Genomic DNA, 27653 nt, shown 5'->3' on the forward strand with positions numbered 1-27653 from the left:
TCTCATTTTGTAGATGAGGAGTTCAGGCAGATCAAGTGACACGTCTGTGTTAGAGCTGGAAATTCATCCTGATTCCTTTTAAAGCCTTGGCTGGCAGCCTAACCACTTAGACTTCAGTTCCCCTGAGATAAAGGCACCCAAAACCAGTTTTAAGCTGTACTTAAGCCCTCTGACATGCTGTAAGAAACAACACAGCTTTTATCACTTATCTTTCAGCTATTTTGTATTGAGGGTCTGCAGGGGGATGAACAGATGTCTCAGTTCCGAGATCCATGTGTGAGCTGGAAGCTGCATGTCCTCTGCACCTCTCCTTCATGCACTTCTGAGATGAAATAGAAGTTGCAGCTATAATTTATAATGAAATCATTTTGCAATGTTGCCCACTTACTCTACATTTAATTTTTTTAACCTTAATGCTTATAATAAAGATTTTATGAATAAGGAACTGCCTCGGTTGCACTGGAATGTGTTCACTCACGCTGTTAAAAGTGGGTTTTGTCAGTGTTCCTTGAATTGATCTCTGTTACTCTCTGGTCCTGCAGCTGTTCCTAAAAAAGGACGTGCCTTTTAGCATGTAGTAGCTTGCGTAATGTTGACATGGGGGAAAGTCATAGGATTCCATGTTAAAGCAAATGTTGCTCATGTGAGTTTATTACATACAGTCTTTGATACTGTTACATGAAATGATATGGTTATGAAGAGTGTAAGATTTATTTTCTTTCACTTGAAACATGAAAAGTGTACTTTTCCCCTTTTAAAAACAAGTTTTCTTCACCCCTGTCCAAACACACACTTCTAATATGCCTTTTCCACAAATGGTTGTGATGAGTTTGGTTGCTTAAGGGTACATCGCAAGTTGCTCGGTCAACCTGTTTGCTAACCAATTGCAGTGGTACCCTGGGAGCAGAGCACGGTCCTGCAATATGTGACAAGGATTTGACCTGACAGTTTTACGGTCATGCAACACACTGAGGCTTAGAGCAACAAAAAGGGGAATGAGGGACTGCGTGGCAGAGACCTGTGCTGTTCCTGCTGCCTCTGCCGAGGACAATGTGTAATGCTCTTGTCAAGGAAAACTGAAAAGTTATTTTCTCTATTTCTCTCTGCTGCATTGAGACTGGCTAGATGTGGAGCCATTAGTTACTGATTTCCTCAGGCATGTAGTGAACTTAAATGTTGTGAAATATTTCTTATCTCATCACCACTGAGACAAATTACATCATGCAAGTATTTGAGAGCTTATCACTCTACATGTCTAATCTGCTGCATGCTACAATGATAGATGGTTATTTAGCAGGGATGCTGTGTAGGTTTTCTTTGGTTCAGTCTTGAAGACTGCTGTGTATTGTTTTTTCTCTGTATAATCTATACTCTCTGAATGATAAAAGATGAAAAGTCAGAAGTGACTAATATAAGTGAGTTGGGAGTGGACAAAATCAAAGTATGCTATATGAAAGTGTTAAGTAACCCAAACAGCTAAACAGAAAGGAGGTCTTTGAATGATTTTGAGGGTAATTCAATGAATTTATTATTAATTAGTAGAAAAGAAGTTTCTGTTGTCTTCGCTTATAAGCGAAGGTATGGTTGTTGCTTCTATTTTCATAGTGTTGTAGTGGTTGGAACTCAGATAATCTACTGAATTTCTTATTGCGTGTTTTCTGCTTTGGTCCTGCATTATTTTATGCTAAAAAAAAAGTCAGGAATTATTACCTAGAGGCTTTCAGTTATACCTTCTGGCTTGCTTGTCTGTTTGTCATGTAATAACAAGCTCAGCTCGATTTGTCTGTTATTCTTAGTTATCCAAGCACGTAGGTATTTCTTTAATAGCAGAGGGGGATGTCCCCTTTCTGCCAGCATACAGAAAACTAAACTTTGTTTTTCATGTGTCTGTGTTCCCTTAAGGCAGAATTTACCTGACCTGTTGCAGCTAACAGGGCGCTAAAGCCTCATCCTCTTGTAGAAGCAATGACATGTAATCTCACACTTCACCTCTTTTCTTATTTCTCTTGCAATGTACTTGTCTCCAGCTAGCCTATCTGTGTGTACTACAGTATTGCTGGTGTGTTTCAGAACTGTAATATGGGTGAGTAAACCTTACGTGCTAGAGGTGAGGAGACCAGTGGTGGATGAATTTCTTCCCTGGCAGCAACTCCTCTGGCTGCTGTGCATTGCTGTTGCATTCAAAGGTAATGTGTGCCTTACCTTTGGCTCTTGAAGTCCCTTCACATGCAAACAGGAGGAGCAAATGGAGTTGGCTGGTGTCAGGTATCTCTTGCCTGCTTCTGCCCTCTTAGCAAGGGCACACTTGGAAGGTGGGCAGAAACAGGTGGAGAATTAAGAGGTGCAACTAAGGGTCAGAAAGGGGCAGTGAGCAATAGCAGGAGGAATGTGAGAGACTGGAACAGAAGGTGAGAGAGAACCCAAGTAACAGATGAGGGCAGGAATGAGCTGAATTTGAAAGGAAATGGTTGTGGGGAATGTGTGTGTACAGCTAAACAAGCATTCATGGAAAGCATTAGTGTTTTCATCAGCAAAAGCATTAAAGTTAGCAGTTGTAAGTGCCAATGAAGTCATGTCCAAGTTTGGTTTTCAATTTTAACAGGAGGGGAAAAAAAAAAATCTCTCATGTAGAAGAAGCAGCCTCATTTATTTAAGCAACTTAATAGTAGTACATTATTGGTGTTAAAAAGCTTTTAAAGGGTGGACTTTTTAATTGCCATTGGGCGAGTTGAAATAAGAAGTTCTTTTGCATTTGATTTACCTGTGTCAGTAGAACACTGAAGGTGGATTAGAGATAAAGGAAAAAAATCATTGGACACTAGGATTTAAAATTAAAAAAGACTCCTTAGTGGAGACTAGGAATCGTAAATGCCCTGTGAAAAGCTTTGTGTTTGAGAGTTGGGTGCTAAGTTCCTGGGAGCTGAGCAAGACACATCAAGAGATCCCTATGTTCCTCCAGAGCAGGTTCTCATGAACTTGTGGTAGCTCAGGCTTGTGAGAGTTTTTCTTGTAAGAGTTTATGCTGTAGCTTGAAAGGAACAGAGGGGTCTGTTTCTGCCTATAGTTTTATAAACCTGGAAGAGCCTTAGCTGAAGAGCACGCAGTGGATTGCAGGAGCTCTTGTTCATCTTAACTTGACACTGCTTTGACAAAGAAGATTTGAATCTGAGCTTTAAAGGAACTATTGCCACTATAGTTGGTCTTCAATGCTTTAGTTTTTGTCTTGTCTCCTCCTTAAAGTGTCTCTTTAGTCTGTTGTGGGGTCTCTCTTTTTTTAATGAGCTTGTAGCATCTTCTGTTCACAGTTTAAATGGTCTTGGAAACAACCAGCTTGTAGGCATACTAACTGGCCAGTTATTGAGAGAAGCTCTGAACAATGCTTTGGTTTGTTCACAGATGGATTTAAATGCAAAGTCTCCGAAATAGACGAACTCCTCTTTCTTATCTTTTGGACTGTTACTTTTTCACTGGCTGCTTACTGCTTTATCTGTGGCCTCAAAATCATCAGCTAGGAGGGAGATAACCTCAAGGCCGTGTGTGGTCTATTGTACATGTGCCGCAAACAGTGGGTTTGTATGATGAAAATCTGCCACGTTTGGGTCTAGGGGGATCTATGGGCTAGATCTGTCTTTTTCTGCTTGGAAACAGAGTGGGTTCGTGTATTGTTTTACAGACTAGGTGTTAATAGGCGCTGTCCTAAGTAAATGCCTGGAGCACTTCTTATTTCTGGCTTGGATGTAGAGGGCTCTGGAGAGCAGCAGGGGCGTGGTGTTCAGCCGTCCTAGTTGCAGCTTTAGTAGGAATATGTGAATATGTGTTAAACTGTGCATTGTATCTCTCAAACTACTTACAGTAATACTGTTACTTATTTTTCAAGAGGATGTTATTCCCTGTGGATTTGTTGACCAGCTGCAGTCATGAGGACTTGGAGAGCTCAGCAGGGGACTACTTATCTCGCCTTCGGCGTGGGAGTCCAAACCATCCCGAATTCTTGTCTCTGTCAGAGAACAACAAAGTAAGAACCAGCAAATACTTTAGTCCCAGTTTTCTTGATACACTTGTAGATTTAAGATTTAAAATATCCAGTCCATAACTATTGAATTACATAATTATTTTAGCAAAGCTTTTGTATTTTCTGAATTCCTATTTGTGTGTTAAGCTCTACTTTTTTTTATTCTGTAATTAGGGTTAAATCTGCACATCAGTAACTACTTGCTGCTTCTAGGCAATGGATCTGTATGCATTAAGTAACTTTTTAAAAAGCTTAAAATTTCAACAGAGTCAAACTCTCTCCTAAAAAGCACTAATTCGTGCAGTCACAAAAATCTATCATTGTAACTAAGGAGTTCATAATTTACAAGAAGAGCCAGTTAGCTTCTGTATCTCAGTCCATCAGTGGTCTTCATGGTTGACTTCAGTTCTTGATCAGCAAGTTTCACTGATTTCAGAAGTGATTCTCATTTATCTGAAATATTCCTTGCTGTTGGGAGTTCTTACAGAGGCTGGCTGTGACACTTTGTTTTAAACACTTATCCCTTGCATGATAAGTTGGTCAACATTGGTTCTGTTTAGATGAACGTTTCTATTAGAACTAGTACCAATAAAAGCAATGGTGTATAGCTTTAATGAAAAGTGAGTGAACTGAGAGGATTCTCTGTGGGAACAAAAGGTCAGTGCTGCAGATTCCTTGGCAGAAGTAGTCTTGAGTACTTCCCTGCATTTCTGGAAGTGCTGTGTGCCTAAATATTTGTTTGTATTAATGTCCTCATTTGTAGCATAGCATATCATCATCTTCTTAAATTGGGTAAGCAGTCTATTTACCATACCATTAAGAACTGTCTAGTTTTATGCATTAATTAAATATTGAAAACGTGAATTTAAATATCAAAATGCATTTCCACAAAGGTACTCAGCTCCTGAAAGGTGGATTGATTTGTCCCTTCTCACATTGTTCCTGAGAAGAAATCAAGCAGTCAACTTTGGAATTTCTAAAATGTGTGCAATTTAAGGGAAGAAAACCATTTTGAATCCAGTCTTCCGACTGTAGCACATTAGGGCTTGTGTAAACAAACAGCAGTTTTGCTGTGCCAGTTTGTTTCTGTGCTTGACTGCCTGCCTTACTCTCCTGTTGGCTTTGACAACTTGCATAGCTGGGACAGTTGAAGTGAACATACTGCTCGCCCTTTGAATAGCTTACTTCAGTTATGCATATAAATGTGAACTGCTGACAGCAGAGAGCTGTAACAGTATAAATTACTGTAGGTAAATCTGCCAGAACTTCAGTTGGAGCTTTTTATAGTGTAGTCTCTCTTCAGGAAGAAATGTCTGCAGTAAGGGCCGGGGTCTGATGCTTGTCCTTACAGTTAACAGTTAAGCACTTGGTTTTCAACATTTGTCTTGCTTACCCTGCTAAACATTCTCTGTATATTTTACTGATGTTGTTTTAGCAAGAGTCTATTGAAGTATTGTACACTCTTGTTTCAGGTTCCTATTAGCTTGTCAACTGTGGGCTTCATTCCTCTTTACGGTGAAGAGCAGACGCGCAAAGTTCTTGCTTTGTTTGCACCAGGGGACTTACTCACAGGTTTCATTTAAAGATTTTAATCTCTTGTGTTGATGGTTCTCTTGCTGTGACAAATACATGTAACCAGGCCCTTGCTCATTCCATGCTAGTGTAGCTCATAAGTTTGTTACTTTTTTGCATTTGTTGTTTACCGCATTGTTGCCCATACTATTATTTTTGTTGTGGATTCATGTACAAAAGTGATAGAACTTTGCATGCTAATCAGAGTAGAACTGGACCCATTGAATTCAGAAGATACATAGCAGAATAACATGGTGCTTATCTGACTCTAAGTACAACATGTATCTCTTGATCTCCTTATGCACACCTCACCTCTCCAAAAGGAATTTATGGAGCATTCGTAGTATCCATTAATTTGCCCATGACTTTAGGTGTTCTTTATTAGCAGTGATTGATCAGCATCATAAATTTGTCTTTAGCTTTAAGTCCTAACATAGCTCTGGCTCTAATGACATCTCACTGGCTTTTTTTACCTCCTTTTCTCACTTCCCTTCCAGTCTTGCATGTTTCCTTCTCTTTCCATTTAATGCCATGTATGATTGCCAAGTTTGCCACAAATGCCCATAGATCAAATTCTTCCTGATTGCTAATCACATGGCTATCAGCCTTTTTACATTCACCTGACTCCCTAAAACTTGCACAGTTTCAATATCAATATCCATTAGCAACCCAAAACTGAAATACATATATGAATGACTGCACTTGGAAGGGCCAGTTTTTAGTGGAAGGAGGTGCTAGAGTGCAATGGTGAAAGATAGTGCTTATGTCTGAAGAACAGTTCCTGTATGTCATACTGCACAAAATTGTTGTTCTGGGGTAGTGAGAGCTGCATTAATCTAGTGCCAACTGGAAGATGCTTAACTTGGTTAGTAGAGTGTTATTCCTAATTGTTTAGTAGCTTTAATGAATATGTTTCTTTTAGAATGGTAAGAATCACTAACTTTTTATTTCCCCTTGTTTCTTTCAAGCTGTAGCCCTGTATCTTGCTGACCAGTGGTGGTCAATTGATGACATTTTGAGAACATCTGTCCCTTCTAGACAGGGGCTTCGTCAGGTAAAGCGCTCCAACATTCACCTAACAATTATTCGTATCATTCAGGATAGTGGCAAGTAATGGCAGATAGCTAGTGTGTGAGATGTTACATGTTTTTCACTTCATTCAGAAACAAGTTGGCTGTCTCAAGTCAAAAGCAAGGTCAATGGGAATAGACAAATATGTACTAGGGGGAGGGACCTTGGTTGTGAAGATAGTCTAGAGCAAGAGTGATTCTCATACAGTAGCTTCATATGTAAGCTATTTAGATGTTAGTGATGTTAAGAGGTTTTTTCTTTATTCTTTAGAACATCATATGTCTGGTTGTATTGAAGTGTCTTAGTGGAGTGGTACATTGTACCATAGCAGTACCTATTGGTCTCATCAGGAGACTAGTAAGCTAAAAATATTGTTGGGAACCTGTTTGATAGAGGCAAGTTGGAGCTGGTGGTTTGCAGTGGCAATACATGAAGTTTGGGAAACTAAGTTGCTCAATGCCCGCCTTATTGCTCATCACTGACCTTTGTTACCATTGCTGACACCTGTGTAGCATGGAGTTTTTATTTTTCAAAAACTGGAAATTTTTCCAGGAGTGTAATTTATACCTGCTCATGGAATCTGAGCACTCATCTTTGATATTTGTATTTTTAATTTACTCTGGAGAATTTGGCATGTAGCCTTGTTTTCCATGTGCCTCTTAATGGTAGGATAGTGATTAAATCAGGGGCACTGGGAAGAGAGGATGATTCCTTCATTCTTCCTTCAGAGTGGATAGGATAGTGGTGAACTTAAATTTCATATGTAAAAGGAACCCTGGAGGACAGAGAAAAGGATATTGAGTTACTTGATTTATACCACGGAAACTGTTGTAAACTAGTTCTTCCACTGCATCATGTCCTGTTGTCTGCCACTCTATCGGCAGTGATTGAGTGTGCCAAGTCCTGCTACCCTGTGAGGTTCATTTCTGCTTTGTAGGATTCCAGTTACCTGCTAGCCTGGGAAGTCTGTGGCTGGTGTACTAGTATTGTGTTTGAATGTTTCTTAAATGCAAAAATAGTTTTGAGCATTCCACCCCCGCCACACTCCCAGCACCTCTCTCAGCTTTTGCACATTGGATTAGGAGTGACATTGAAGTTGTGAAATATCCTCTGTCTGTGGTAATGCTTTATACTTAACCTGTTGTGGTGGCTCCGAAGCATCTCCTTGCCCTCAAACCACAGAGCTTCATCCTGCTTTAGCACTTACAGCTTCTCTTGACTCTGTCTACGACTGTGTTAACTGGCAACTTTGAAAAATAAGGTCCTTGATGTGTGAGTATTAACTAATCTGACCACTCTTCTAAAATGTTCTTTGTTTCATTAGGTGGAGACTGTTGGAGAGAGGATTGTTCTCTATGTTCTGAATCGAATTATCTATCGGACGCAAGAAATGGCAAGACATGAGGTCCCATTTCTCTGTCATGGTAGCAATGACTATGCTAAGATCATGTGGAAAAATGGAGAGGCTATTGGATTCTATTCTGTTAAACCTACAGGTAAAACACTTGAGTATTGTGGGATTTGAGAGAGTAGAGGGGGGAAGATAGGGAGCTTATTTGAAGAATATTGTATGTAGTAGACTCTACAAGCCTTGCAGGCCTAATGAGTTAGTGTTTTCCTGAGATCATAGGAGGTCACAGTACTGTTAAAATTTCTAGCTTAAATGCTTACATGCTTTAGCAATCTAAGAAAGTTCTTAGATTTCTTCATATTCTACAAAATATATTTAAAACTGTAGAAATGAGGTATGCCTGAAAGCTTTTTTCTTTTTCTGTAGAACAATTGTTTATGGTTGGATTGGGCTGTGCTTGGTTTTTTGTTTTTGTTTGGATTTTTTTCGTATTTTTGACCTAGCTCCAGAATGCAGAGATCCTGTTTAGCTGAAATGATTGTAGAATCGCATGTTATTATTACTTAAATATTTTATAGCATGACAGCATAGAAACTTTGCTCACAGCCGTAAGGTTCAGCTACATCTAGTGATAACAAAAAAGCTTCCTTTTACTTCCATGCATGCATTCCTTCAGATTACAATTGAGCTGACAAGTTTGTTATTAATGTTACAGACTTTGTTTTTCTCTTTTTCTAAAACATAATTTCTCTGTGGTTATTTTGGAATTTATTATGTTTTTCACTTTTTTCTGAATAAAATTTAGTATTTGGGTAGACTGTTTAGCATATTGATAGCACTTTGTACAATATCAATATTTGAATCAAGAAGAAACAGTCTGGCATTTTTGTTTCATCTCTGGAGAGGGTTAACTAATTCAAGATTAATGATGGTACTGGATGCTTGCTGGAGACTTGCCCCATCTAACACACATGTATGCCTTTGGAAACTGTTAAAATAGTAAACTGTCTGGGTCAGTGACCTATTCTTATCTGGCAATCAAGATAGGAAAGTGATTGGCTAATTTATTTTGATTGTTATCTCAGTGTTTGTTTTAAAAAAAATTATACACTACATGATTTATATGTCTCAGTATTTTTAATGTCAAAATTGCTGTAGTGTGGTGATCACAAAGTAGTATTTACATTGTAGTGGTTTTTGTTGTGGCTTTAAAGCTAGAAATCAGAGTAGTGACTGTATTTTTAGTCTAGAATGGGGACACTTCTTTATGTGGCACTGAAGTTTTGCTGTACTCATGCTCACTTCTTATATTTCTAAAGATACCCTCTCATTTACTTGTCCTGCATTAGCAAACACTGAAGGCTAATCTTTCTAGACATCAGTATTTTACCCATGTTTGATTGTGTGCTGTATTCTCCAAATGAGTAGTCTACATGGAGAAAGACAGCTCTGGAAACAGATGGTTAGGCAAGAGTGATGAAGTTTTACTTGGGTATCCTTTGGAATACCAGTCATGTAACCTCTCTGCGCACATTTTCCTTGCTTGAAAAATGAAGGTAAGTACGTTCATTGGTCTCAAAAGTACAATGTTGCAAAGACTAACTGTGTTGTATAGACAACTTTATACTTTGGCCTTGTCAAAGGAAAGGGCAACTTTTTGGCATAGTTCACATTGACTCACAAAATGAGGGCCTGAAAATGGAATGGATAGTTGATGGGCTGTCTGAATACCATTATATAGCATCTGTTTGTCACCACTGAGTCTATAGTTACTCTTTGAATTGTCTGATACTGAAGAACCTATGTATTGTGACAGTCTGTTTCATCTTTGTTTAATTATGGATAATGTGGTGTTTATGGGAAAATTCCAATGTAAATTGTCCTAGGATTTTTGTGGTTTTGTTTAAAAAAAAAATTGGAATTATTGTTTCGGTCTTTAAACAAGAGATGAATTACAGTCTCTGTATTTGTCCTGAGGAGTGATATAATCTGTGTAGAAGTGCAATTCAAGAATTTTATTGTCTTCTTTTCCCTCCTCCCTCTTTCAGCTTCATTTTTAGTATAGTTTTACTATGGAATTGTGTACTGAGATTTCAAAGTGAGCCTTTCCTCTCTATCTTTGCTATTCTTTTCAAGTACTACAGACTTCTTCTAACATATTAATCTATTGATATATCTTGGCAACATTATGAAGCTTGCCCAAAGAGCCAATAAATGACTGATAGCAATTATTTTTAATGAATGTTATAATTATTTTTAATATAATTTTATATAACTTAGAATTATATCATTTGGTATAATTTTTATAAGTTAAAAGTTTTTATTTGAATATGCTAAAATCCATGCTGCAGCATGTCAATGCTGAAGTACTGATGAATATTTTTTGCCCTCCTGTTATTTCAGGAAGTCCATCTAGCTTTTCTCGTCAGAATTATAAGCTGCCAGTGCTCGACACAATGTTTGTAAGAAAGAAACATCATGGGAAAGACTCTGGACTAATCATGTTGGAAGACTTTGTGAAGTCCTTTGATGAATGTTCTCTTGGCCTAAGATACCCGCTGTCATCCTTAATGTACACAGGCAAGCTCTTTAGTTTATTTTTCTGATCTTATTTGTGCTTTCTTTATGTGTCCAAATGAGTGCTGTCATTCAAGATCCATGTTTGTGGCTTCATCCTCAGTTTCTGTATTAAATGTTCTGCTCTTCAGTGAAGGCTAAAAATCCTGATTTAAGACGGTGAAATAGTTCCTGATTAGATTTTTTTAATCCTCTACATGAGATTAAATTATTGGATCTCTGTTGGCTTTCTGCTACTGTGAAGCTTACCACTGTGTACCCCCAAGGCTCCAGGTGTTTCTGTGTGTGGTCTAACGTGTATCTTCTTCATGGTGCCTTTTTCTTGCTCATAACTAAGCCTCACAATGTCATTAAATTAATGATTTCTCAGAACTTCTATCCAAATGGACATACTAGGCTATGTTTTAACTTGGGTATAAGAAGGCACAGTTCTAATGTACAAGGAAAACACTTATGGTTCTTCCATTAGCAACCGAAGAGGGTTATGTCATCTAAGAAATGACACACATTCTGGAAATGATGTTGCTTGGGACTCTTTTCAGGCAAGAAGCATGTTTTCTTTGCCCTGTTTCTCAAGGCTTGTCCTACTCTTAGGCCATCTGCCAGGCTTCTGTCCTGGTTTGGCTGAAACAGAACCAATTCTTCCTTCAGTGAATTTTTCTTTCAATTTTCTTCTGAGTGACTGCACTTTCTAAAGTTGACTGTGTTTTTTTTTCCAGACAGTGTCTGCTTTCAGAATTGATAATGCATGATGTTTATATTTCTTACTAAAGTAATGTAGGATTGGTATGCAGAAAGGCCCATGTTTATACTTATTCTTATGGGAACCAAGGTCACTGCTGGCTCTCTTACGGTCCACAAGTGAAAAGATGTAAAAGGGTTGCACCTGCAGGAAAGTGCAGACAGGACAGGTGACCAAAAACTGACTGTGAGAAACATTCACCTATGTAGTTTTTAAGAGAGGACAAAGTCTGTGAAGCAAAGGTTTATTTCAGTGCTGGGTGCACGGGAGATCACCTCCGTGATCCTCCTGCATGCACACTGGTTAGTCTCACTTCCATAAATTTATTTAGGACAGTCATTCATATTCATGTCATTTTTCAGAAGTCATACATATTTAAATTATTTCCCCGACATTATTTACATCTATACCCTCCCACTTGTGTCTGCGCACTGTTCTCTAGGGGTCGTCTTTGAGGGTTGTGGGGTGAAGGCTCAAAGTCTTCCTCTTGGTTGAACTTCTTATTCCGGTGCCTGTGCTCTATTGTTTCAGTTACGTTGCAAACCCAAGTTGACAGTTAATCCTCTCTTTCTTCCATATAAGGGCAGGAAGGCAACAGCCAGGTAGAGGCTAATCATGGCTAAGATAAGTGGTGTCAGCCAAAGCAACTTAACCCTATATCCGAATACACATTACCTTGTCTCTGTCCCCATACTTGGGTACCTGGAAACTTACATTCTTTCTGACTGCCTGTCTACTATGACTTAAGCAAAACTACAATATTATTTATCACACTGACCAATGAAGTATTTTGTCCCATGCACCTCAGACTCAGTATAAAGCTAAGGGATCACGGGGGTCAGTCTTTTCTTTCATGGCCGGCATCCCTGTGGGACCCTGCTCATTCTCCTGCCTCTGACCTGGATCCGTGAATTCCTGAATCCAGTTCGTGGTGGCTGCAGAATCCAGTCCAGGACATCTAGGGGCCATGGCCTGCAATTCCCTGAGTATCAATTGGGAAGCTCAGTATTGGTTTTGTATAGTCTTTATTTCTATTACTAGTAGTATTAGTATTAATGTTATACTCTTTTTTTTTTTTTTTGTTATTGTTTTATTAAAGTAGTCTTAATTTTCCAGCCTGTAAGTCTCTCTCCCTTTTCTCCTCTCCTTGTCCTTCTGGGGAAGGAAGGGGTTAATAGAGAGTGTCTGCTGTCCACTTTATTTGCTAGCCCAGCCTTAAAAGTTGAAAGCTTTCTTCTGTGAACGTACTTATCTGGCCTTCTTAGCCACTGGAAATTTTCTGCTTTTTCAAGTATGACTGTCTTGTTGAATCTGACTAGACCTGGTTTGTTAGGCTTCAACCAGCAAACTGTCTTGAGTAGAATTTAATGACTAATCTATTTTCCTGGTCAAGAAATGATACGGCGGAGATCTTGTCCGCTGAGAGTATGCATCAGGAGTGAATCAGGTGAAAAATAGTAGTTTTCCTGGTAGCTACTGCAGAATAAAGTCAAAGCATTCCTCTCCACATGTATATTCAGTATGTGTATTGGGAGAAAAGAGGTGAAGGGACAACAAATATTCCAGAAGTGAACAGTGAGTGGGTGATAAACCATGCAATGGTAAAATGTTTGCATTCCCAAAGAGTGCTTTTCATGAGTGCCTATAATAACATGGGGTGACAAAAACCACATGACTGTATCTTCTGCCTAAGAGCCCTTCCATCCTGGGTTGTCTTGTGATTGGCAGGGACAGTGACCAGTGAACTTGTAAAACTCAAGTGGGTGCTTAGAGAAAAAGAAAATCCCATCCGTCTTTCTTTTCAGTTTAAGGTAATGGGAAGTATTTAAACCTGAATAAAAGATTTATTGAGAAGGATGAGTAGGGTAAAGCAATATTATGTTTGTTTCACTCAGATGTTTTGTTGAACAGTTCTTCCTGTGGTGGTTTACATGTATGATGGCAGATTGCAAACTAATTTGATTTCAGATAAACTGTAAAAACGGAGGTACAGCTGAATATATAGCATATATAATATAGTGGGTTTTTTGTTTCTTCAGCTTGTAAGCAGTATCTTGAGAAGCATCCTGGGGATCACAAGATGTTGTGGGAAGTGGAGGGAGCAGGGTTTTGGTTCCAGAGAACATCCGTTATCTCTATATTGCAAAAGGAAAATGTTGAAACTGCAGGTATGGATGCTTTGGTTTGTTGTTTTTTGACACTTTATAAAAGTTCAACAGACTGAGATCTGTGAGATCATATTTGGAATGGTTAATTGTTATGTAAAGGTACTATAATTTTCTGTTTTCCTGTTTCCTCTGTTAAATCTTAACAGCAGAGGCCTCACAGGACAATATGAGTTTGCAAGCAGAGTGTCATCTTCAGCAGTCTGCAGCAGTATCTGAAGCAAGTGGACAGGAGACTGGGCTAGAAACACAGGTAAGTGTGGGTACATAGATTGTTACCTCTTTGATTGCTTTGTTACTAAAAAAAAGAGTAGGATAAATGCTTAGTCCATCTCATCATAATTGAATTGGCTCAATGCCGCACTATATATATAAAAGAGAAATGCTTTTGTTACTCTTTGAGTGGATGTTATGCTTCCCACTGATGTAACACCAATGACTAAGCTGAGGTTAAAAATACCATATTTTTTGCAGGGGGGTGGGGCATTCCTATGAATGTAGAGGTCTGCTACAGCTGTCAGGGTCTATAATTTGAGCTGTTTGCTAGGAGATCAGAGAAGGGGCAGTATTTCAACTTGCTCTGAGATTAAAGTGTATGGAAAGGCTGTTGAACAGGAGAGTCATCATAAGAGTGGAGAGAATAAGGAAAAGTGTTTTTAGGAGTGCACATTCACAACACTTTGACACAATGGGAAGTGTTTAGTTTGCATTCAGAGCTATACATTCTATGTATAGAAGGACTGCAGCTTTCTTTGTATGTGTTTGAAATATCAATCAGATTTCAGCCACATATGGACATATGGTCATGAATATATTTGTGTCTTTGAATATTATGAAGGCGTTCCTCCATCTCACTTGCATTCTGAGGCCACACAGAATGTGCTTGAGAATAACTGTAGCTCCAAATACAGGGAGCATGGATCTATGTGCTTCAGGACTGACTGTAGTATTGATGTGACCATGCTGTTGTAGAAGCCAATGCTTTAATTAAAAATGGGAAATAATGACTGAATTGCTACTCTCGGCTACTAGTATCTAACACTTTAGATTTGAAATGTAAGTTGAATGTACCTTTTCCCAGTTGAAAAAATTAGCATTTCCCAAAGCAAAACTGACAGCAAAGTAGTGATGTTTTTAGTCTCTAAATAACCAGAAGCAAAAACTCTTAATTGTCTTTCATTTGTCAAGTGTCTTGAGCATCATCCCTGAGTTCTAGATTCAGGTTTCAATAATAATCATGTCAGAAAAATGATCTGAAAAAACGCATGTTTTGGTTATAGAGCTATATGGATGTTCTTGGAGAAAATAGCAGAGGGATAGTAGTTCTTACGATTTTTGTTGCTATGAGTTAAGAATTCAAGCCCTGTGTCTTGCCCTCTTCCAGAAGAGGAAGACAGTAGATACCGAAGTGCTCCAACTCCTCATAGTTTGGGAGAATTGGTGGCAGCTCTCTTCTTGGCACCTGCACTATCTATATGCAGTTCCACAATGCTTTGAAAACTGTTGGACTACCAAACAGAATAAAATACCTCACCTTCCCTCAAACCAGGAAAAAATAGTCCCCAACTTTTATTTTGACCGTTTGCTTAGTGCTGCCTATTTTGTGTGTTTTGATGCTAGAATAATTTGTCATTAGTCTACAAATTCTTATGTATTTAAAAATCACCTGAAACTATTTCAAGCAGCAGAATCTAGATATGGCCACTTTTTGCTGGCCTTCTTGGGTAGTACTGGAAGTGAGGCTGGAGAGGTGGTGGAACGCCTGGATGCTGGATACTTGCCAGTTCTAGATTACTTCCAGCAGCTAAGAAAGAGCAATGTGCATAACTTTATTTTAACATGTACAGCTTGTGCCCGCTTCAGAGTATCTAGTGTTTGACCACCAAGTCCTCAGCTAACTTGCAGAAAAAGTTGAAGTATTGGGATGGTTGGGAAGAACAAGAGGCAAAAGAGCTCCAGAGGGAACTCTGACACAAGCAGCCTCTTGTGCTGACTGTCCTTGTAACTGGCATTACTGCTGAGTTGCTAAGTTCTGTTTTTTCTTGTCTGATCTTTTTTTCACATGGGCTGCCATAATCTGTTGCATGCAGTGATTAAAAATAAGACTACAAAATAGAACAGAAACATAAAATAAGACTTTCCTGTTAAATTTTGTTTGCTAGTGTAGTCCCTTGGGTTTATACAAAAAGGGGAAACAAAAAAGACTTCTAGCATTTCAATTTATAACAGGTGTCCACATAATTAATAGTTAGCAAAAAAAGCTTGGTAGTGTTATTTATAATGACAGGTTACTTTCAAGTCTTATCTTCTATGTTGAGGCCAGAAGTAAAATGCAGGGGAAAAAAATATTCACCCTTGTAATAAAGATAATAATAATAAAAAAAAAATCTGAGAGATAAGATACGTACATGTAAGTACCTGAAATTAAGAATGGTTGTAGCTGCTCTTTCATAGGATCATTAATATGAAATAGTGCTTTAGAAAGATGCAACCACAGACAGGGAGATAAAGGTATTTCAGTCACTTCAGAAGTTTTTGGAATAACATTAGCTATGCATTTGCTTCACAGACTGACACTCAAAAAGGTGAAGAATCAATGGATGTCCAAGCAAGCACATCTAAAGGTAAAAATAACCTTGATTATCAGTATTGTGATTACTGTGGATTAATACGTTAGCAGGCTCTTTTACCCCTTTCAATCTTAGCATATTCATCTGCAAAATATATAAAAATATGCCTTCCTCAAAGGTGCTGAGGCTCAACTCAAACCTTTCAGAGAACTTTGGATAAAATCGTTGTGAGTCTTGGTAAAGACAGTATGTATGTGTATTCACTAAAAGTACCACAATGAAATGCTGTTTCACTGGCACTCAGTTTCTTCAGGGAAATATTAGGAGGGGAAATTATATCTGGATCTTACACTACATTTGTTCACTTGCGTTTATTTTGTTGTTTTGTTTTTTGTTGTTTTTTCCTAAGACCCTAACGTAACCCTGCCCTTTGCCATTTGGACACGAAGCAGTCTTTTAAAACGTCCCCGGATAGGAAAAAGTAGCCGGAAATCTGAACCTGAAACTTCCCCAAGAGATGAGGAAAACACTCTTCGTGTGTCAGAAAGCAGGTAGAGAAGCCCATATTTTACTGATTTCTTATTTTGTTGCTTAGGCAGTCTCAAACTAATCGGTGTCTCACAGTGTGCTCCTTGGTATTTCTTCTCCTTTCTTCATACTTTACTTGCTTGATTTTAAAATTACTGAAAATAAAGCTTGATGTGAGAAGGAAAATTGAGACATCGCCTGAAGAGTGGTGGCACCAAAATGCAGTGTGTCTGAAAGCTTGGCAGGTACTGAAAATAACAATAAGAAAACAGTGAGGCCTGAGGGTATTCTGTTTATAACTGAGTCTGCGTGAAGGTAAAAACATTATATTCATACAGCACTGTTTCTTGCAATAATATAACTGGACATGTATCCACAATGCTATGTGTCATGTTTGGAGAGGTGTCCCTTCCTGACCTCTTATTATGGTGGCATATTGCAGTAAAGTCTCACTGTGTAGTTTGGGAGCTGGTTCCTGCTTGTCACTTGGTAACAAAAGAGTTACAGGAGCCACCTGCCTTCAAAGTAGAGCCCTTTGTTTAGACAAATTCTGATTTTAAAACAATCATATAGAGACTTACATCCTGGGGAAAAAAGTTGTCCTAGCTTAAAGGATGTTATCCTGTGTAATAATTATCAAATGGGGATGTGAAGAACTGTACCACTTGCATGCCATAATTCGTACAAGGTGGGGCCTGAAGTACTAATCTGCACTGGCTTCCACCCAGAAAGCAGAACTGTGTCTATTTTCAATTAATTTATCCTTCCTTCCCCTTCCTGTATGTGAGTATATGCATGCTTATAGACACACACTGTCCCTATCCCCACTCCATGTCTGTCTCCCCCTCATTCTTTTCCAAAAAAACCCCACTGCAAACCCAAAAACCTCTTTTGAAGAACTGAAGATAGCCTGATTATTTTCTAGGAAATCACTCAAACTTGTTTTGGTTTCTTTAAACAAAGTTAGTTGCTTTCTTTTTTTCAAGTGAAGCAAGGTCTTCAGCTAGACACAGGCTAATTTTTGTTTTTGAATTGCTCCGTGGAACTACAGAGATACTGCACTGCTGTCCTGCACTGTCAGTATGCTGCCCTAAGCTGGTTCAGACAGGCCAAATGGCATGGTTTCATGCTGCCACAGGTCGAGAGATTCTTTGCCCTGTTACTACTAATAATTGACTAGTTGGCATGTGTGAGGACTAGCCTGTTAATAGAATGTCAGTCTTTTGGGCCTTGCAAAATGAAGTCAATGAGGTGCCACTGCTCCTTTGAACAAGATGTGTAACATGGTATTTGTGAACAGAGCTAAGGGGAATCCTGATGGCAACAGGGCAGGATATCAGCTTGGTTCTTTCTCTCCGTACACATTAGCAAATGCAGCAGGGTCTCCTGTCAGGGACTTTCTGCTATGGAGTGCCTTCATCTCAAGACTGGCACCTGGGATAAAACTCTCCTATACTGCCTTTACTATGAGATTGTGAAGTAGCCTCCTGCAAACCTATTGCATGTACTTTTATCTTTGTTTGTATGTAATACTTCCAATTTATCTCAGTTTTATCATCTCAAAAATGAGAACTGAACGTTTGAGATAGTGTTACTACCCATCAGGTGCATCAGAACTTCATCTTTAGCTATTTGCTAATTTAATGTCTAGCTGATTCAATCTTCTTTAGCCACATTGTGTTTATTGCCTTGAATTCTTTTCCAGTCATGGTCTTTGTAATATATGTATATTTAACAATTACACAAACATTTGCTTTTATAACTCCTTAATTTTAAACTGTTTCTACAGTGGGGATGGGAGAAGCTGCTTCCTCTCTCACGCCGTTGTGGCTTGCAAATATGTAATGGATTACTGCTTTCTGAATTAAAAATAACAAACTTAAATTTCTGACTTTTATTCCCATAAAATGGAAGTGAGAGAAATATCTTCATTTTATAACAGCCAAAGCAATTTTTCCTACTTGATGTCTTTTTCCTAATGAGGGATTAACCATTTTTAGATTTATTAGTTTTCTGGATTCTTATTTCCTATGGCAAGCATGTGATACAGCACTTTCATGAAAGAACTTCTGAGATCACCAAAATTGTGTATTAATCTAAAAGATTAAAGGATATATCTTAATACCTACTGCAGGCTGGAACCTCCTGCCCACACATCTGGAAGCTCTGGAAACTTAGAAGTATCTGAAGAGAATACTGTTGAGAAGGATGAGGAAACAAGTGTTGAAAATGAGGGCCTGTCTGTATCAGAAGCAGAAGTACATGGATCACCCCCTGAGAAACTGAGTGAGGAGGAGGTGAGCTGGATGTGATAGCGATAGCAGATAAGTTTGGAATACAAATATGTTTCTGTTAAATATGGTCCTTACTGCCTTGATCCATGTGACTATCAACTCTTTGATTTTTCTGTACCAATGCTTCATTGAGAAGTATATCTGAGAAGCTAAGGTTAGTATAAAATTAGTTTCAGGGAATATTCCATTATACTTATTTTGAACAATAGAGTTTATAGGATCTTCAGTAAGGTGAACTCTTAAGCTGGTAGACAAGCTAGTTTTCTTAATTGATTTCTCCTGAGACAATCTGGAGAACTAGAGTATGGTCAAGATCTGATCCAGTATCTCTACTTTAAAAAAAAAACTTCTTTGAGGAAACCAATAGCTGGTATGCTTCAGTGACTACTATTGGCTTTCTTTACTTCTCCACTTAAAGCTTGCCTGCTTTGATGTTTAAATCCAGCCTTTATCTACAACTTGTTAACAGCTTGAATTTAAATCTGTTAGTACCCTTTGTGCCTGGTGATGCCTCCAGTGTTTTATATGCTTACTGATCAGTGACAAAGTGGATCTTAAGCTGTGTTGGGTTCAAGGAATGACTGCAGCATGTATGCTTGTGAGATGCATAAAAACTGCTTGGCTTGGCTCCAACAGTGTAAGCTATGGTCAAAAATTTAGCGCAGGTGACAACACCAAGCTAATACACTGGTTAAGTTAGCTACTCTGCACTAAGCTCTACCTTCTTAGTACACATTTCTGGGTACCTGAGCTATCTGCTTCTCACATTAAGCTGCAAACTTGGATCATAGATCCACCCACTAGTGTTGGGAAACAATGACTGGGCATAATCTCGACTTAGAAAGGTGATTTTTTTTTTTCCCTAGGAAACTCCATCAGAACCTCTTAATGGTGAGGTAACAGAAGAAACTGGTAGGACCTCACTTATGGCTGAAGAGGAAACAGCAGATGAAGTTCTAAGTGGTGAATCAGAATTGCAGTCTGAGAGTCAAGGAGAAGAACCCTTAACACTGTTTGTTCCATTAATCCTTGAGTCTCCGGCAAAACCTTCAGAAGATGCTGTATTAGAGAAGGTGAGAGAATTGAAACAAGATGTGAAGTCATCTTTCCTTCAGAGTGTACATATCTTGCTGGTTTTTCTCTTAAGTAACAGATAGAAAGTAGCCCCTACCAGCATATGAAATAGTTGGGAGAAGCAATTATTAAGCCAGATGATGTAAATCCATAAACAGAATATACTAACATTTCTGTTTCTGTATGCAGAAGTGGGGCATATATGCATGTGATACCAAAAAGAAAGATACATTGCTCCAGTTTCCCTTGGCCATAATGAAACAGCTCTTTCTCACTAAAATACTGGTGGATATAAGTGAAAAGCCACATCCTTATTTTGTCTAGTAACTCTGCCCTGATGAAGTTTACAAGCAATTAATTACTGGCAAAATACCCTTCTAGAACACAGATTTTACTGGGTTTTGTTTGTAGTGCAAAAGCAGATTGTTATATGCTAGCAAAATGCTACTTTAGACATATACAATTAAATTTTTTTTTCCTGGGATTAATTTCAGAATATCTTCACTGTACTTGAATAATCTTTTGAATAAATTGAGTTTGAAAATAGGAGAACAACTCTGGATATCAAATGCAGTTCACAAAACAGTTTTGTGCAAAAAGGAGGAAAGGACTGGTTTGTTGACTGTAAATGTAGTATTAAAACTGCTGAATGCCAAAAAATCCTCTGTGGTTGCTAGCTAGGGGCAGTAGTTGTTCAGCCTCTTGTATCTTCAATTAACTGTCCCTTTGGTTGTTTTGGCACCCTTTCCCTCTCCCTGCAGGTTTTAAATGCAAATGATTCAGAAGTCCTGGCTGAAGAAAGTACATCAGTAGAGAAGGAGGGCACTGGAGAAGAGCCAGAATCTGAAAAGACGACCACTGAAAATGCAGCTGCTTTGGCATCGAAGGAAGAGCCATCTGACAATGGCCTGCCCAACTCTATGGTAATGGAAGCAGGGGAAGAATCTGTTTCTGAAAACATGTCGCCCAAAACAGCTTCCTCATTGGAAGATCAAAATGAGGAAGCAGGGCACAATTTACAAGAGGCTCCTGTTGCCTTGAGTCAGAGCTCTTTGATAGTGGTTGAACTTGAGGGTGTTTCTTTTCAGCAGCCTTCTGGACAGGAAGGACCGAAGAACCAGTTGGAAGAGCACTCAGACTCTGCTGAGCAGATGGATCAGTACCCACAGACAGCAGTGGAGCGGGCTGCTGACAGCAGCTCTGAGGAAGCAGAAATTGAGGTACCCATTGTAGACAGGAGAAACTTGCGAAGAAAGGCCAAAGGCTGCAAAGGTCCACCCAAGAAAAAAGGAAAGCCAGCTTAAAAATGAAATATTGATTGTTAATCCATCTATTTATAAGAAAGTTATTTTGTATAAAACACTAGGGTGTAACTAAACCATATGGGACATGGGACACACATGTTTAAAATTCTGGGTTGGACTTCCTCTTGGAATTCATCACCTTTCCTCAAGTTTTCTTGAATTTGTAACCACTAGACATTGAGCTTCATCAGAGTATGAAAGTAAACAGCCAGTCTCCTCCTTTTATAAAGGATACGTGCTGAATAAATACAGCTGTGCTAGCAAAGGGAGCAGTTTTCATAATTCAGGTGGCAGTTGGGTAAGAAAAATGCAGTGTGAAATCCTGGCCCTAACAAGGTCTGTTAAATTCCCATAGACTTCTATGAGGCCAGACATCACTCTGGTATTTTTTTTTTAATAATTTCATGTTCTCTATGTGGAGAGGAGCAGAACAAGAAAAATCCATCCTTGCTTCTTGTTGCCTCCCCATAGATTTTCTCAGACAAGATTAAAAAAAGTAAGATTCTGTAATTCTAGATCTCAAAATACACAAGGAGGTATAACTCAGTAGATCAAAACAACATAAGGAGCATCTGTCTTTCATGAGAATCGCTTCAAATGCTAAGTCAGTAGAAACATGGTCAGCGCAGTATTTGCCATAGCATACTCTGATAATGGAGTTCTTTACGTGTAGATTAAGAGATGCCTACGCAGTAAACTGTTTGTAGCTTCCAAAGCAAGCATCTCAGTAAGCCTAAGTTTTTCTGGAGTGTAGACTCCAGTACATATATGGACTGCCTTCCTAACTACTTGCATGTGTTATGGGGATACTTGATTACATGTGACATTACAGAAAAAGGATATGACAACTTTTGATCTCATTTTGGTCTGAATGGAAGTGGTGCTTTGTGTTTTCTAAATACTTGGCTGGTGCTGTCAGGTAACTATTAAAATGTTACGACTGCCAGGCCTGTGAATCCTGTGAGTGCTGGCATTTCAGGTGGTTGTGACACTTATTAGTGTGAATATTAAGAGTGTGTTTCAGCATATACTTGTTTCCCAGACTTCTATACCGTTGGGAGTTAGCAGGTGATTGCTTGCAAATACTTCTGATTCCCACTTTCTTTTTCTAACTAAGATGTAATCCCTGGGATGATAGCTTCCCAGTTCACAGCTTTTCTTAAAAGCAAACAGAATGTATGCAAACAAATAAAAAAAGGATTTTCATGCATGTTTCCCTTCAAAGGTTCTCCTGGCAAACCATATATTTAACTTAATTTGTCACCCATACAGTAAGTTACTCCTTATTTTGCTATGTGTTTCTTTCAATAGAAGCTCCTCTTGTAATGGGTTAAACTCAGGAATAAGAAAATACAATGGTTCTAAGAACAGGAAACCACACCGCTATTTGTCCTGCTATATGCTTTTTCTAAGATGAGTGAACTAGTCTCCCACAGTGTCTCAAAAATAGTTACCTAGAAATTGCTGTTCAGGACTTCTGAGTACAAGGTTCACTTGCATAGTTGCAATGCTGTCTTAACTTTTATCCCTCTGTGAAGCTAATGTAAGAATCTGGTTTTGGATTTTATGCTTATACAGTTTAACTGTTATTTATAAGGTATTTTAACTGTATAAGATACTTCATCAACTGAAAGAAATAGTATGAATTACCATACTCCTTTTTAATCTGTTAAGAGCAGCTTGTAGGAAAAAAAGTGCAGTTTTTAAGAAACATGTGTTACCTAAACTTTGGACTCAGGGTGCATGGGACTGCTGAGTTAAATCTGGGTTTCTTGAACTATTGCATGTAGCTGTAACTTCCTATCAAGGTACATACAGGTACTGCTTATGAACCCCATGACTGATAAATGTTCAAGGTCTTTTGTGATTGTAAACCTATTCAAGTGAACCTTAAGCATTTCTAAAACTAATCATGCATTTTCTATAAAGGATGAGACAAAACCTCTTATCTCCTGTATGGCTTACTGGTAAGATTTACTGTGGTTAAAAAAAAAAAGAGTGGCTGGAAAACACATCTATTGCATTGCTAAGAGTTTCAGATTTGTGAGGGCTGGTGGCTTAAAGGGTGGTTGTATACTGTATATTGTGACTAATCTTCCATTTTTAGAGCAAGCTTTACTAAAGATTAATCTGTGGAATACTCAATTAATACAAATGTATCCACTTTCAAAAAGTTAAGGGTTCTTTTGCTCATGAAAAGTGAGTCCCAAATACATTCCACCTAGAAGTAACTGAAGTATGTTTATGGCTTGTATTGCCTGTGAGGTTCATGAGAAGGTAGTGTCACTCATCTGGTTTTTACTTTTCATGACTAAGTTGAAACTTATTTCAATTACTGTCTGTCTTAAGACAGTTGCATATGGAATATGTAAATATTACAACAAGATTATTAGATCAGGTCAGTCTTGGTTTCTACTGAGAACAGTCAGATTTCTGATCTCATTTCAGTGAGCCAGTTTTAAATACTGAACTTAAATTCACATCTTTAAACTCTTGAATAGATACTTCTGTAAATCTGGGGTACCTGAGATAGTAGCTGATGGCTAGACTGTTATGTGCAGCATGTGGGCAGTTTTGATGCACTTAGCAATTCTGATGACCAGTAGAGTCTTGAAAACTGGACATTGTTCTAATTGTGACTGCAGCACTACTTTTGAACTAAAGGGCAGAGTTTATTTCTGTAACAACTTCTTCAGCATCAATCATCTTGCAGTAAACATGGAGTAGAAAAATGAAAATACAGATTTTAAATAATAGGTTTTTACTGCTGTACTGATTGTCCCATTGGAACAGCAGTTTAATACTCTGTAGCTTCTGTTACATTAATGCAAGGGAACATACCTGACAACTCTATTGACTGAAGTGTTTGCCTTGAAAACCAGCATTTTTTTTAGGCTTGGACAATTGGGGTTTTTTTGGCCTGTTAACTGTCTGTCTTATTACCATCAAACTCTTAAAGAATTTTTAAGATCTTATTGCACCAGCAACCAATGATTAAAACACCAACTTTATACAAGTTTGTACCAAATGCTATTACAACATGCTGTGGAACTACATGTGTACAGTAAAAGCAAGCAGTATTATTTTTGAGCTTTATTTAGTCTAGGAATAGAGTTTAAAGAACATTAATTTGTGACTTCAGCCTTGCACTTAACTGGTAAATAGTTTTGCATTTGAATCCAACATTTGTTGAAATGTCTGTCTTGTACTGCTTGTTAATTTTTAATAGCATTTACTTTGCTTCTCCTGCATTCTCTTTTGGTCTATCTTCATTTCATGCAGAAATCTTGTTTGCTGTTCTCATGTTTCATAGCTCTTTACATGAAAACGTATCCATGTCCTATTTCAAAACTGCTTTTAACTTATTTGAAATGATGTCTGACCTTAGCTTGTTCCTTTTTTGTACAATTTCACTTCTAGACATCAGTAATCAAACTGATCATTTACAATGTCATCAACACTACTGAGTTAAAAATAGCAACAAATAGGCCTAAGCTTCAGCTTCTCTGCTTTAAGTGACCATTCTACAATTTTATTTCCAAGAGGATACACTTCTAAACTTATTTTAACAAATGTGGTGTTACATGTTTTCTAAACTAGTGATACCCTCTTTATAAGTCTTACAAAAGATGTATTGCTATTCTAGAGTATTGTACGTAAGTCTTGTTACAGTGTTAGTTTTTCCTTTTTTCAGTACTGTCTGGGCTGCTTTTGAAATGTTTTGAAGTAGTAATTAAACTTACATTTTGCAAACTTTTTTGTTGGTTTTTAGTATTTGATTCCTTTCTGCTATACAGGAGGCATGCTTTAAAGTGGTTCAGTTCACTGGAACTAGCATCACTTTACAATCTGTGTGCTACCAAAGAACTTTACAAGTTCAAAGATTATTAATTGAAAAATCTTTTATCGATTTAAAACAATTTCCTGTCGTTAATTAGCTTATGCATCAGACTTTCAGAAAAAAGCTGTAGAATTGGCTCTACTCAATGTTACAGGATGCATTCTGCTGTTTATACCAGCTATGCAAGATGATGTAAACTTAGCGATTAACATAGTTTGCTATAGACAAGCCAACTAGAAATGCTGTAACACACTCCCTACAGTGTGGAACATCAAAATGTCTTGAGTGCAACAATTGTGTTATTCGGCCAACAAGTCACGTATTTATAGCACAAAATGTAGTAATGTTCTTGAGACAGCTGTAGAAAATTCAAGTATTCTGTTCATGTTACTTGTTAATGTGCAGTAAAGGGTAAAGCAACAAGAACTTAAAACAGAGGCTTTATCTGTTTTGATAAAATGCCTTCTTTCCAAGTAAATGACTTACTGGCTTGTGACCCTCTCTTAGTTTCAAATCACTATGATTTTTACTTCTTTGTGTAGTGACAAGTCTAGACTACTGCAATGTGTTTAAACTAACAAAATAGCCTGTAAGAGGAGAAGGCTTTGTGGTATAGTTGAAGTACTGCCTCTATCAGATAGTGTAAGAGAAGTTAGAAGGCTGGTAGAAAAGCAGCTAGCTTAACTTTGTGGCTTGAGTTCCAGGTCTGAAACATCATCTGGTCATGATGATGATTAAGGGACTGGAGTGTTGTACAAGAGGCTGAGAGCTAGAACTCTTCAGCCTGGAGAAGAGAAAGCTTGGGAGGATCTTACCTTGTGTGCAGATTCCTAGTGGGGGCATATAAAGAAGATGGAGCAAGACTCTTCTCAGTGGTGCCCAGTACAGGACAAGAGACAGTGGGCACAAACTAGAATACAGGATGTTCTAGTTAAACATAAAACATCTTAAACTGTAAGAATGGTCAAACACTGGATCAGGTTGCCCAGAGAGGTGGTGGAGTCTCCATCCTTCAAGACTGGATGTGGCCCTCAGACACCTGTTTTAAGCAGGAGGCTTGCACTACACAATCTCAAGAGGTCCCTTCCAACCTTAACTACTCTGTCATTCTATAATCTGCTACTCAACCTGCTTATTGCATGTGTGACCACCTCTAGCCTATAACTTTTAATGCAAGAAGCCCCAATGCAAACCTATTCACATTCTGTCTTCTGAAATATCTTAAAAGCTTTGTTTGAAAGTTTCCTTCTTACAGTGTTGAGGGGTAAGATGGCCCTCAAAAACTGGAGCAAGCTTATAAGGATTTGTCTTGGAATTTGTGTTAAAAGTTCCTTGGCTTGAAAGTACTGTTTCAAAGTAGTACATTTCAAAATACAAAATGGCATGTTTATTTGTAGTGACAGATTGTGCTAAGTTTGTTTACCACCAAATTCTTGACTCAGAGATTACTGATGCAGTTATATACAGTATCACTGAAAGCTTCCAGTTTAGAAGCAGCTTTTGTTTCTTGTATTTTGAGGATGCAAGCTAAATATGTATTGATCAGTTGATGCTTGTGACCTTTAGTTTTTCTGGAATGTTTCTTAAAGCAGCCAAGATACTACACCTGCTTGTAGCTATCAAGGCTGTCACACCACCTCAAATTTCACATCTTAAAACCCTTACAACTCCATAAATTTAAACTTCTGAAACTCTTCTCCTCTTGCCTGGAACTACAGTGCTACAATCCCCAGCCCTTATTCTTTCCACTAATGCAGTCATAGAGGCAAAGGGGAGAAACCTATGAGGTAATGAGGGTGGGGGGAGAATAGTTGTCCCCCTAGGTATCTTCCCCCCTGCACCCCATGCTGCTCATGTGTTCTCAAGGCCATGCTTCTGTAGGGGCAAGTATCAGAGGGTTGAATTTCTGATGCCAGTCTGCAGTAAGATCTTCCAGCTCTTCTGCATTCTTCCAGCTCTTCTGCTTTCTCAGAAACTTAATACAAGCTGGTACATTCTTCTATACCTTTAGCTATTACAGTAGGCCATCATGGCAGACAGTGGCTGTATTTACCATCACTAAGAATGTGAGCTGAATTAAGTATTTATATTACATATCTAAGTCAGGAAACTGCTCATGTAAAAACACCAAGAAAGTTTAGATCAAATCCACACCACATCAGCAAAACATGAAAATTTAATCACTTTTGTTTGGACAGTGTTCAGCTGAGCCAACATAATAAATATAAAAATCCAAGCATTTGTTTCTGGCATGTTTAAGTACCTCACAGGCTTGTGGGGTCAGTGTTCTTGAATGGTTGAAGATTCCAGAGATCTTGTTGAAACTGCACTGATTTTGCAGAAGCCCATGTCCAATGCTTAGTATTAAAGACAACTTAAACAAGTAGAATGGCATTAATACAGCCATCATTTTCTGGATTGTTTGTTACTTGTGCATATTTTCCTAAAGAGAAAAAGGAATTAAATGTTTAGAAAAGCTTCAGGTTGTTCATATAATAAATTGATTTTTCTATGTTTCCAAGTTCAATCCACAAATCTCCTTAAAGTGTAGG

The 27653-nt window shown here is 38.3% G+C and overlaps 2 protein-coding genes across 2 annotated transcripts in view; one reads left to right on the forward strand and one right to left on the reverse strand.

The window, feature by feature from the left end:
• Positions 1 to 3880: 3880 nt before the first annotated feature.
• Positions 3881 to 21260, forward strand: FAM169A (family with sequence similarity 169, member A). The gene is made up of 12 exons (XM_009705936.1): positions 3881 to 4015; positions 5485 to 5584; positions 6553 to 6638; positions 7980 to 8164; positions 10414 to 10586; positions 13365 to 13493; positions 13640 to 13743; positions 16060 to 16114; positions 16470 to 16611; positions 18723 to 18885; positions 19749 to 19955; positions 20718 to 21260. Exons 1-12 carry the CDS (start codon positions 3881 to 3883, stop codon positions 21258 to 21260), a joined length of 2022 nt encoding a protein of 673 aa, XP_009704238.1.
• A 6012-nt stretch (positions 21261 to 27272) lies between these two features.
• NSA2 (NSA2 ribosome biogenesis homolog (S. cerevisiae)) overlaps positions 27273 to 27653 on the reverse strand; it is a gene marked incomplete at its 5' end in the record, with an annotated part of 4263 nt that continues 3882 nt past the window's right edge. Inside the window, one exon of the mRNA XM_009705946.1 lies at positions 27273 to 27544. Within this exon, the coding sequence (XP_009704248.1) occupies positions 27477 to 27544 (68 nt within the window). The remainder of the gene's footprint in view (positions 27545 to 27653) is intronic.

The sequence above is a fragment of the Cariama cristata genome, unplaced genomic scaffold (genome assembly GCF_000690535.1).
Source record: "Cariama cristata isolate BGI_N322 unplaced genomic scaffold, ASM69053v1 scaffold10660, whole genome shotgun sequence".
NCBI classification, from domain to species: Eukaryota; Metazoa; Chordata; class Aves; order Cariamiformes; family Cariamidae; genus Cariama; species Cariama cristata.

Excerpts from the sequence above, each read along its gene's own strand:
- FAM169A (XM_009705936.1), top strand. The coding sequence starts at position 3,881 with ATGTTATTCCCTGTGGATTTGTTGACCAGCTGCAGTCATGAGGACTTG. Across the intron at positions 4,016-5,484 it reads CTCTGTCAGAGAACAACAAA|GTTCCTATTAGCTTGTCAAC; the intron begins GTAAGAACCAGC and ends CTCTTGTTTCAG. Across the intron at positions 8,165-10,413 it reads CCTACAGGTAAAACACTTGA|TCCATCTAGCTTTTCTCGTC; the intron begins GTATTGTGGGAT and ends TATTTCAGGAAG.